At 29.8% G+C, this 13,464-nt stretch overlaps 1 protein-coding gene across 2 annotated transcripts in view; it reads left to right on the top strand.

Annotated features, from left to right (window-relative positions):
* The window catches only part of LOC143249954 (cell adhesion molecule 3-like), a 280,187-nt gene extending 271,568 nt beyond the window's left edge, over positions 1 to 8,619 (top strand). The window contains exons 6-7 of one of the 2 annotated variants that reach the window (XM_076500590.1): positions 3,685 to 3,922; positions 6,227 to 8,619. In XM_076500590.1, the coding sequence (XP_076356705.1) occupies positions 3,685 to 3,922; positions 6,227 to 6,333 (345 nt within the window). In that variant the 3' untranslated portion in view covers positions 6,334 to 8,619. The remainder of the gene's footprint in view (positions 1 to 3,684; positions 3,923 to 6,226) is intronic. The other variant, XM_076500589.1, reaches the window with a different exon arrangement.
* The last annotated feature ends 4,845 nt before the right edge of the window (positions 8,620 to 13,464 follow it).

Raw genomic sequence — 13,464 nt, 5'->3', positions numbered from 1 at the left:
TTCTTGGTTCTTACAGTATCCATTGTTAACGTGGTTCTTGGTTCTTACAGTATCCATTGTTAACGTGGTTCTTGGTTCTTACAGTAACCATTGTTAACGTGGTTCTTGGTTCAATGTTCAAAGTTATAGAGTGCTTTGAAGTAAGATACGTAATTCTCCAAAACTAAAATTATCACTAACGTTTAATGAATAATAAAACACGTGATACAAATAAGGCTTAACATTATAATAATTCCGTTATAGACAGATGTTGTAGGTCATAAAATGTATATATTCTTGTAAAACAGGTAATCGTAATAATGCAATAGAAACAAAACAAATAATTTACTGCAGAGACCAGAAATACACAAACTGTTCAACATCATGGTTATAATCAAAGTTAAACAATGAAAACTTCCAATCAACTTCAAAAAATTGAAGTACATACGTTTTTCACATGAACGCTATTTGACAAGACCTCATGTCAAGCTAGGGTTAATGGTGCAGCCAGGGATACCAATTACAAAACGTTTCCGGAACCTTTCGTGTTTCTATTTGGTAAATAAAGAAAGAAACTTTACATACACGCGTCTCATAAACTTTATTTTTCTACTAAACTTTGAACAAACGTGTTCCACTAAATAATAAGAACACCATGGACCACCACAAGTTAACAATAACTCTTCCTTTAAGGTAAGTATCCTTTATAAAGAAAGCAAGATTTAGACAAAAACTAAGGACTGACATAAGTTAAGAATAGCACTTCTTATTGTAAGTGTCCTTTATAAAAAGTAATATTTGAAAGCTACACATATCAATACTGTTTTAAACGAAAAATGTTAAAACGTGGACAGAAGGGTGCGTATAATTACAATAGGAATGTGTACAAATATTACGTTAATGAGACTAATTCTCACCTTGTGAAATATATACACTATACGAAGTACAGTGAACCAGCCCTAAGAGAACTCGATATGTTTTAGTGTTCAGAAGATGGTGGGTTAAAACACGTTTACTGTATAATTACTATATTGTTTCAAACTTTAAATAATTAATTACGTATTACTCCTAATCATAATGTTAATCGCGAATTCGGATTGTTAATAATATAATTTACTTTCTGTTGTTTATAGCAATGCACAAGTTATCTTTTAGTTAACTAAATAAAAATGAATTCTGTATTCTTACTAAATGAATTTATTTTGTGCCATTTCTACTTTAGACCCTATTTAGGGTTCGATTCATTTTTTTCCGTTGATTTTAAAATCACGTTCAACACAAGTATTTAGTTTTTATCTTTTTGGTTTTGTTTATTTTGAACTTCACGCAACGCTATTCGAGGGCGATCTGTGTTTGTTGTCTTTTAAAAACCATACCTTGTTTTTAAACAATATCTTGTTATAAAAGTTACGCCTAAAGCAGACGAAATATTAGATATTTGTGTGATACAAAATACTGATGTGAAATGTTGTTTTTACACAATTTTAATTTTATGTTTCAAATAAACCAAAAAAAAACAACAAAACGGAATGTAACGGGAAAACAACACTTACGGTTGTGTCACTAACCCGAACACTCACGTGACACTTGTAAAGGAAAGTTAACTGTAGAACTACATACACTCTTCAGTTGTACAAGTTATCATTCTGTTTGTACGGTCTCGTTGAGACAAAATTCTGTGTTGTTGTTTCATTTTGACGACCGGGCTTCTTGCAAATACCTTTATTATTTCTAAAGAAAAATAACTAAACTTTTCTGTAAGTTGTTTAACTTTAATGCAAAGTAAAATACGCAAGTTATTTTGTAAAATATCGTGAATTACTATAATTTTGCAAGTTCAGTGAAAGGCTAATACTTGTTACGGGATATCTTGATTACATGAGTGGTAAAATTCCACTCATGTATTCCAATCAGAACAACTATGTAATAAAAAGGAGTGAACAAGGTTAATATTTATACATGAATGTTTTTAACGGTTCTCGAAGTTTCTTTTTTCGATTTGCTTGGTAGCGTGAATATGAGCTTCAAAATGAACGTTTGTAATATTAACCTTAAGTAATATTATGAGCTCTATGATAAACGTTTGTAATATTAACCTTAAGTAATATTATGAGCTTTATAATAAACGTTTGTAATATTAACCTTAAGTAATATTATGAGCTTTATAATAAACGTTTGTAATATTAACCTTAAGTAATATTATGAGCTTTATAATAAACGTTTGTAATATTAACCTTAAGTAATATTATGAGCTCTATAATAAACGTTTGTAATATTAACCTTAAGTAATATTATGAGCTCTATGATAAACGTTTGTAATATTAACCTTAAGTAATATTATGAGCTCTATAATAAACGTTTGTAATATTAACCTTAAGTAATATTATGAGCTTTATAATAAACGTTTGTAATATTAACCTTAAGTAATATTATGAGCTTTTGTAGTAATATTATGAGCTTTATAATAAACGTTTGTAATATTAACCTTAAGTAATATTATGAGCTTTATAATAAACGTTTGTAATATTAACCTTAAGTAATATTATGAGCTTTATAATAAACGTTTGTAATATTAACCTTAAGTAATATTATGAGCTTTATAATAAACGTTTGTAATATTAACCTTAAGTAATATTATGAGCTTTATAATAAACGTTTGTAATATTAACCTTAAGTAATATTATGAGCTTTATAATAAACGTTTGTAATATTAACCTTAAGTAATATTATGAGCTTTATAATGAACGTTTGTAATATTAACTTTAAGTAATATTATGAGCTCTATAATAAACGTTTGTAATATTAACCTTAAGTAATATTATGAGCTTCAAAATGAACGTTTGTAATATTAACCTTAAGTAATATTATGAGCTCTATAATAAACGTTTGTAATATTAACCTTAAGTAATATTATGAGCTTTATAATAAACGTTTGTAATATTAACTTTAAGTATTATTATGAGCTCTATAATAAACGTTTGTAATATTAACCTTAAGTAATATTATGAGCTCTATAATAAACGTTTGTAATATTAACCTTAAGTAATATTATGAGCTTTATAATGAACGTTTGTAATATTAACTTTAAGTAATATTATGAGCTCTATAATAAACGTTTGTAATATTAACCTTAAGTAATATTATGAGCTCTATAATAAACGTTTGTAATATTAACCTTATGTAATATTATGAGCTCTATAATAAACGTTTGTAATATTAACCTTATGTAATATTATGAGCTCTATAATAAACGTTTGTAATATTAACCTTAAGTAATATTATGAGCTCTATAATAAACGTTTGTAATATTAACCTTATGTAATATTATGAGCTCTATAATTTATAGACTTTTTATTTATTATATGAATAGTCTTACAAACAGATATGTTGTTATATATGAATAGTCTTACAAACAGATATGTTGTTATATATGAATAGTCTTACAAACAGATATGTTGTTATATATGAATAGTCTTACAAACAGATATGTTGTTATATATGAATAGTCTTACAAACAGATATGTTGTTATATATGAATAGTCTTACAAACAGATATGTTGTTATATTATATGAAGAGTCTTACAAACAGATATGTTGTTATATTATATAAAGAGTCTTACAAACAGATATGTTGTTATATATCTTGTTATCGCTGCTAAATTGTTTCCATCTGTTTATACTCCGGCGATATGTTTACTAATTTAGGTTGGACCAGAGTATGAAACTGTTTATTCAACAATCCTTCACGACGATGGTTTAGAAGTATCGTGTCTAAGTCTTCGATTGCTGATAACTCATGATCACTTCACCACTGGGAACATGAGACTCAAATGCGAGGCCAGCATCCCTCGCGTGCGATACACGATGAGTGACGAGACACTAGTTTTCAAGGACCAGCTTCAACACGTGTCAGGACTTCAGATTCGAGAGACTCTGAGTAAAAGTAAGTAGTGTCGCTACCATTCGGTATCGAAATTCGAATAATTGAGTAATTGCACGTACCTGTTCCGCTTTAGGCTGTGGATTGTGAATTGGAGTGGAGATTAGATTATACGACAGTTCCAGTAATGGACTGATGTCTAAGCATAGTTTCGAAATGGGATTTTAATAAGAATTTTCATTACTATTGTCCATAGTTTTAATTATAAACTACGCATACTTAACTAAATTACAGATTATAAACCCCAAAGGCTGTTTATAATTTTTTTTTATCCACTGATTGGAGGAAGTGCAGTCATCAAGCTCCGCCCATCACAACATTATAATATATGTCGGGCTCTTTCAACTGAATAACTGGATTCAGTGATTGGTTCATTCAGTAATATAATGTCTCGAACCTTGGATCCTTAGCCTATAACCTGGAATTTTAAAATACTAGAAATGGAAAAACATATATAGAGAAAATGATATGGATCTATTTCAGAGGAAATGTGGAAACTAGATATATAAAACACGAACCTATGTCTATTTTGTGTCACATGTTACCGTGACGAAATAGCTGAACAAGTTCCAATGCAATCTGGTATAAGATGTACTCCAAAGGTGGAGCTTACACCCGCATGCAGCATGAGGAATGGTTAGACATTTAATTTGTATTGAATTAGGCCTCAACCAAGTGAAATACGGAAGTGACGCCAAAGACGGTGAACTTTATTCTCGCGTGTAGTAAGTGTGCCTTTACGGCGGAAGAACAGTTCGTAAGTTACGGCTCACAATAGTAGAAAGGGCGGCCCATGGCTCCATTTATTAGATTGATTTCTAAATCCGGCGTTTCAGTGTATCCTTGGTATTTAATAGTAATTCTGAAAAATAACAATTACAATTAAAGGAAAACCATTGGAAAACATTAACAGTTCTTTTGTTTTGTTTTCGTACTGAGAACTAAGGAAATTATATGAAACAACTAAATAAGCAAAGACAGTAAGTGTACATAGCGCCTTCTCTATCCATACCATCCGGTTTTTTATATATAATTCTCTCTACAAGTCGGTTTTCTCGTCATCACGAATTACCAATACATGGTTATTTGTCTAGTACAGCTACCAATACCTGGTTATTTATCTTTTAGAACTATCGGTCCTTGTAAAATCTCACTTTCTGATTATAGTAACAAAGATATTGGCAGTTGGTGCTATTGAATAGCTCGCTGGCGCCCTCCTGTTTTTTGTTTATTTGACGTATTGCTAAATCTCTGGCTTTGGACTATACACTCAAAAACCTTATATAAACAAGCTCAATGTTTTGTGTTTACATTTTTTCATGCATTAATAATAACATATATCTATCAAAAGAAAATAAGAACAGTTGTACGTGTTACAAATGTTCCAGTTATTGTTTTCTTTTGGAGCAAAATTACATTGGCTATCTGCAATGTTCGCCATAAGGAATTGAACTGCTGATTTTGGCTTTGTGTGTCCTTTGTTGATTACTATTATGAAGGTACCTGACGTTCCCTGTATAGGCATAACTGTTTTGGTAATAAATGAAATATTTGTGAAACGCAAACTTGACTTCGTTTTTATCTTAATTTTATATTTTTATTACGTGATGTCATGAATTTAGATTTAGAGGCAATGTATGCGAAAAAATATTACATTTATAGCTAATAATAGTGTAAACTTTTACAATATACCGAAAATATCGAGTTACAGGATAATAGTGGATGTTTTTTCGGTTATCAAAATCCATATGATATCAGACCAATAGGGAGCAGCCTCTTAATAAGGAAGTGATATTAGACCAATAGAGAGTAGCCTTTTATTAAGGAGAACGAGTGATACGTTTGTTAGTTGATCATTCGTTAATTTTAAATAGGGAGATTGAAGGATGAGAACCAATGTAAACTCCACCCAGTATGAGCTGATAATCACTTTTGAAGATAAAAATGTAACATATATTTCTTTTAAAAAAGCAGATAATGGCTTAGCTAAAGTTTTGGATTTATAGTCTAAATCAATTCATATGTAGTATAAGTTATGAATAAAGACTTTATATTGTAAAACATGTTTTTGTATAAAGTCTTCCTCGGATGTATTTTGTTTACAAGGTGCGTCTTGCGAAAAGTGTATTAGGTGAATATAGTTTTACGGTAAACAAGTTAACTGAAGAGTATTGTGTACAGTTACGTATAAGTTAACTGAAGAGTATTGTGTACAGTTACGTATAAGTTAACTGAAGAGTATTGTGTACAGTTACGTATATCACAATTACAGTATTTTCTCTCTCTCTTTTTTTTTTTTTTTGGCAGTTCGAGACACCGCTGCGATTGTGGCGACCCCTGTTCGGTGGATCCACTACTTTCTTTCTTTACTAACCACAGTGTATAATTGCTTCTTTATGTGTATGAGAAATTAACACATTAAAATGAAGTAATATATAATATGGTATTATAAGTTAAAGTGGCTTTGATGACAAAAGGATAAATGTGGTATTCCAACATGGTTTACATTTAACTTCAGACAAACATTGTAGCCATGTTTTCTTTATGGTTTATCACTCCTTCTCTGTCGAAGATATCTGCGTGGAGTAATATGTGAATATAGATATTGTTTTTCTGATTTCCATAGCTTTAATTTAAATAATCAAATATTAACTACATCAAGGTTACTATAAGGATACTAACACTTCTGACCTGTGGCTATACCCCAAGAAACGGTAAAGTAAAATATAACCATGAATCATCGTGTTTTCGTTGTGGCAAGATTTCAAAGTTATATCCAACAATGCATTCACTGTGATTAGCCATGGAAGACGAATTGAGAAAGAATATTTATTGAAAAGTCCACCAACAGTTATAAGTGACATTTTTGTTGGCTGGAGGGTAAAGCAAGACTTAGATAAGTATAAATAGTCCTTTTTAGTTTGACAATAGTTTCTGGACAATTGAGTTACGCAAAACTCAACTTTTTTGCTTAAAATGGTGTTTGAAGTGATGCACTGAAACTCCCAACGTAAAGTTTGATTCATGTTTTTGTTTGTATGGACAAATGTTTGAGTGTATTTTGTACAAGTTTCACAGGTCAAATAATTGACTAGATTATGCGACTCAAATTAACCTAAGCCTGGTTATAAGATTTAAACTATTATTTCATTGAAGTTCTGAATAACTTAGTTTTAATAATTGCTTAAACCATGATGTAGAAACACCAGATTTAGTGGATTAATTGATGAAGGAATGAAATTTGATTGTTTTTTACCCTAATTTATTTAATTAAAAGATAAACACTTTAAACTGGTTGTAAGATAGAGTAACACGTGTTGTAAGCTATTGGAATGTTTTCATTTCAACTAAAATAATTCAAACTCATTTTGTGATTTGGACGAATATTTATTAGTACAATACATGACAGTGAAAACAATATAAACCAGAAGAGAAGTAGACACACACAATAAAATATAAATAACTATAATTTCTAATCACACTACAGCTGTAGAGGCTATTTAGTATAGCTAATTCAAAAATGTTTTTCTTGCGTATCTACGATACCCAACTTGTTTCTTTTCTTGATGTATTTGTACTGGAACCTCTTGTAACAGTGTAACAGTTATATTTCGTGTGAAGCTGGCTATAAAGGGTGTGAATATATGTGTATCTATCTATCTATATATATCTGCATTTTGATATCATCAATATGTTTTTATATCTATTAAATTTATTATTTCAGCGAATATAAAACTTATACATATATATATATTTATTATTTTATTTTTATTAAAATAATTTTGATTATTTTGTCACTATGGCTTAATACTAGATGTGTATAAATGTAATATTGTGCTATAGTTGGGGCTAACACCCCTACAGTAAGGTTTAATATGACGGACAAAGTCTGAGCGTTCTATTCACCAACCAGAAAACATAACAAAGGTGAGTGTTGTGAAATATTCATTAATCCATTATAATATTCTCCATATCAATGTTAATTCTATCACTTAACACTAAAAACTCTTAATATCTTACATTAATTTACGAAATACGTTGTAAGATACATTTCTGCTTCCTTTTAAAATACCTAAAGAAAAATTATAATATTTGATAAAATATGTGATCGAAGCATCTGTAGTGTGCAGCTCTAATGTGAAATCATGTTAAATCAAGCTTAGCTCACGTGCAGATTTTAATTAAAGTAAGAGATTCGAAAGCTGTGATTCTGCTGTTAAACTATAGTATAACATAACTGTAATTAAGTATATTAGTATATGTTTATTTTGGTGTTAAAGTGTACCAGCATATGTTTATTTTGGTGTTATAGTGTACTAGTATATGTGTATTTCGGTATTATAGTGTACTAGTATATGTTTATTTCGGTATTATAGTGTACTAGTATATGTTTATTTCGGTATTATAGTGTACTAGTATATGTTTATTTCGGTATTATAGTGTACTAGTATATGTTTATTTTGGTATTATAGTGTACTAGTATATGTTTATTTAGGTATTATAGTGTACTAGTATATGTTTATTTCGGTATTATAGTGTACTAGTATATGTTTATTTCGGTATTATAGTGTACAAGTATATGTTTATTTCGGTATTTAAGTATATTAGTATATGTTTATTTCGGTATTATAGTGTATTAGTATATGTTTATTTCGGTATTATAGTGTACTAGTATATGTTTATTTCGGTATTATAGTATACTAGTATATGTTTATTTCGGTATTATAGTATACTAGTATATGTTTATTTCGGTATTATAGTGTACTAGTATATGTTTATTTCGGTATTATAGTGTACTAGTATATGTTTATTTTGGTATTAAAGTATACTAGTATATGTTTATTTCGGTATTATAGTGTACTAGTATATGTTTATTTCGGTATTATAGTATACTAGTATATGTTTATTTCGGTATTATAGTGTACTAGTATATGTTTATTTTGGTATTAAAGTATATTAGTATATGTTTATTTCGGTATTATAGTGTACTAGTATATGTTCATTTCGGTATTATAGTGTACTAGTATATGTTTATTTTGGTATTAAAGTATACTAGTATATGTTTATTTTGGTATTAAAGTATACTAGTATATGTTTATTTCGGTATTATAGTGTACTAGTATATGTTTATTTCGGTATTATAGTGTACTAGTATATGCCTATTTCGGTATTATAGTGTACAAGTATATGTTTATTTCGGTATTATAGTGTACTAGTATATGTTTATTTCGGTATTATAGTGTACTAGTATATGTTTATTTCGGTATTATAGTGTACCAGCATATGTTTATTTCGGTATTATAGTATACTAGTATATGTTTATTTCGGTATTATAGTGTAGTAGTATATGTTTATTTCGGTATTATAGTGTACTAGTATATGTTTATTTCGGTATTATAGTGTACTAGTATATGTTTATTTCGGTGTTATAGTGTACTAGTATATGTTTATTTCGGTATTATAGTGTACTAGTATATGTTTATTTCGGTATTATAGTGTACTAGTATATGTTTATTTCGGTATTATAGTGTACTAGTATATGTTTATTATAATTATTTTTATGAACCTCAAAAGTAATTTAATTGAAATGGAATTTTGTCAAAACATCTGAACGTTATATTCTGGTCTTTTGTTTGTAGATAAAGTTTTCAAAACTATAAGCTTTAGGTTGCTTTACCTTGAAATTCCAGTTTAAATAATTATAAATCATTTATTCTAAGCTGGTTACTGAAACATTGAAGGATGAGGTAGTTAACAATTGAACATATAATTAAAAAACACTAGGATGTAGGTTTTATTTTTGGTTCTTGCGGCCTTATCCTCAGTTCACTAAGGGGGCATTGTACTATTTACTGAACCCTCTGTACCTCATAAGAAATAAAATAACTGGGTTTGAGCAGGTTCTGTGTTGTAGATTGAGACAGATGTTAGGTGAAGTGATTATGAAGTTCCTACATGAAGTGATACGTTAGTAACATGTCAACAAAGTAACTAACTTTGTAGGTGAGAGAAGACAAACTCTGAGGGATATGAAGATGATTGCAACGTCAGTGGTTAATTAATATTAACTATTTTATACAATATCATTAACTGTTGTATACAATATAATTTCATTTCATAGTACAAACTTTTTTTAAAGTGCTATTAATCATTTAATATAAATATATACTGTAAGAATTAATAACCTGTGCATGTATGAATATTACATATAAAAAAAATCCAACCAAAACTTACATTTTGTGAAAGATGCCAAACAGCATAGATGTGTATCATCGAAACAAAAGGCTTATTAGTATTAAAATGTTATAAGAGTAACAGGTAGAAACAAACTTGGGCTAAAGACGTAGGAGATGTCCTTTCCAAATTATTCACTTTTTATTTTCATATGAATTGGATTTATAACTCCTTTCTACGAACCTATGTCCAATGCAAAGAAACTTCAAACCTAATAGTGTATAACAATGTTGTAGTAAAATGAGAGACCATGTAATGTAGGCCTACCATAATGGCTGAAGATTAGAACCACACACTCGTATCATAATAGCGTATAACAAAGTTGGAGTAAAATGAGAGACCATGTAATGTAGGCCTACCATAATGGCTGAAGATTAGAACCACACACTCGTATCACTAGCGTATAACAATGTTGGAGTAAAATGAGAGACCATGTAATGTAGGCCTATCGTAATGGCTGACGGTTAGAACTACACATACGTCTATTATAATAGGGTAGAACAATGTTGGAGTGAAGTGAGAGACGATGTAATGTAGGCCTATCATAATGGCTGACGGTTAGAACTACACACACGTCTATTATAATAGTGAAGAACAATGTTGGAGTGAAGTGAGAGACCATGTAATGTTGCCCTACCATAATGGCTGAAGATAAGAACCACACAGTCGTATCATAGTAGCGTATAACAATGTTGGAGTAAAATGAGAGACCATGTAATGTAGGCCTATTATAATGGCTGACGGTTAGAACTACACACTCGTATTATAATAGCGTATAACAATGTTGGAGTAAAATGAGAGACCATGTAATGTAGGCCTATCGTAATGGCTGACGGTTAGAACTACACATACGTCTATTATAATAGGGTAGAACAATGTTGGAGTGAAGTGAGAGACGATGTAATGTAGGCCTATCGTAATGGCTGACGGTTAGAACTACACACACGTCTATTATAATAGTGAAGAACAATGTTGGAGTGAAGTGAGAGACCATGTAATGTTGCCCTACCATAATGGTTGAAGATAAGAACCACACAGTCGTATCATAGTAGCGTATAACAATGTTGGAGTAAAATGAGAGACCATGTAATGTAGGCCTATCATAATGGCTGAAGATAAGAATCACACACTCGTCTCTTATAATAGTGTAGAACAATGTTGGAGTGAAGTGATAGACCATGTAATGTTGGCCTACCACAATGGCTGACGGTATTATAGTGTCTGTTCTGGTTTTCAATATGTTTTTTTTGTAGGTATGGGTTAATTTTCATTTATTTTAGAAACGTGTAATAAATTCTACAAATATTGATGTAGTAGAGGTCCACAGTAAGAACAGATGATACTCTTCCTATGGTCTGTGTAATATCTATATCAACTTTGGACATATTGAACTATAAAGTCCTTTATAAGCTTACCTTATGAGTGAAAACAAAACGAAAGTTGCAAAATAATAACCAAGCTCAGCCAGGTTTGTTTGGATAAGTGTTCGTTGTATATCTTCTAACTGTGCAGAATCAGATATTATACAAGGAGTGTAAAATTGAAAATATAATATTTTTATTTGTATCAAATTAAACGAGAAATTCAGATTATTTGAAATTAACAGACAGTTTTAGGTCAAAAAAATTCTTTAACAAACAAATTTTTTATTTTCGTGAAGTTTGCAATCAAAACCCAAGTCAACGTGTTCTACGCGTAATTTTACAAATATGTCTGCGTACGTAAATCTATGATTAGGTTTCTCGTAGTTTAATTTAGTTTCGTATATATTTAAGGATAGGTTTACCAAGTTTAAACTTAAATAGTTAATCGTCTTAATGTGTTTTGCTTGTTTATAAATTTTATGATAAATTCAAAATGTTAACATTTCTTGTTGTTGCTCAGTAAATTTACAGCTGAGTTTGTTAAGACATCTGAAGTTCATATACTTTGTAAAGGCAGCATATGAACTATTAAAAGTAAAGGTTTGTTTGATAATTTCAGTCTGTAAATATTCCAATAATTGTTCTATTCATCTTCTTAATACAAAACAATATTGTCTTCTATATGGCTGAGGTAAATTTTTGATAAAATTTAGTGAAATAAACTAGAAGTTTAGAAGAAGTGATTTTACTAACATTTTGTAGAAGTTATTTGATTCGTGTTTAAGAATGAAGCACAATAAACAGATAAATACAAGTATATTAGTTGCTTTATCTACGTATGTGGTTATCAATTCAGATTTGATAGTTTTTATTACATTTGTTTCAGTCTTTAAATCGTATTATAGTTTCAAGTCTATTTCTGACATGTGCAAATGTTTGAAACCACTTATGAATAAAATAGATGTTGGATATTGCTCCGAAATGTTAGTTGATTAAAATTATGAGCTTTATATGGACATTTTTAAGCTTTTGTTTGTTGGTTTAAAGAATTATTCGTATTTCTTGAGAACGTTCGCAAAATATACTCTATCAGTGGCATGTTTTTACACTCATGTTTCTCTCTGTTTATTACGTGTGTTTATGTTGATGTCATAATTGTTATACATGCAATACTCATCTTGTATAGTGCTTATTGAAGAGTGATTATGTCTTTCTTAAGCGTAAGAATAAAAACATTTTCATTCTCAATTCTAGTATTGGACTCATATTCGACAACCACTTGATAATGTTTACATAAATATCTTTTACTATTAGGAGTGAAATTAATAATAATAAAGTTCTTAAAAACAGCTGCGTGTGATCTTATAGATTTAATATTAAAATTATAGAAATATAGATCATGAACTTGGAGGAGTGTATGTAGGGTTTATTTATCCACTTATTTGTGTTAGAATTAAAGTGCAGTGTTAGCTAAGAATCAGTAATGTTCTTGTCACCTGCGAAAATTCTTGTTTTGATGGAATGCAAAGAACTATTGTAGTGTTTTCTTTCAGGAAATCCGACAAAAATATTTTTCTATGGGAATCTTTTCAAAAAAATGGTTGCCATGAAAATGCTATGCTGATATTTTGGGCATTCAACTGAGACTTATTTTACGTCAGATATCATGTCCAAAATATTACAGATTTTTTGTGTGCTTCTCCACAATTGAAGCTTAAACAGACCCAGAAAAAATCGTTCAAGGAACGTTAGATAGTACTTGGAGCACTTGACAAGTCCGCATCTTTTTGTCAGTAGTCAAGATCCATTACTTATAGAAGCAGCTAAGAAACACCCACAAGACTGTTAGCTCATGACCGTGGAAACATTCTTGAGATCTCATAAACAGGCCAGAAGATGCATGCGGTCGTAAATGACCAAAGGATTGATGAAAAGAATTGAGTAGAT

This window comes from Tachypleus tridentatus, chromosome 4 (assembly GCF_004210375.1).
Source record: "Tachypleus tridentatus isolate NWPU-2018 chromosome 4, ASM421037v1, whole genome shotgun sequence".
Taxonomy (NCBI): Eukaryota; Metazoa; Arthropoda; class Merostomata; order Xiphosura; family Limulidae; genus Tachypleus; species Tachypleus tridentatus.
Note: the sequence above shows the minus strand (reverse complement) of the source record. Positions and strands in the feature narration are given on the sequence as shown.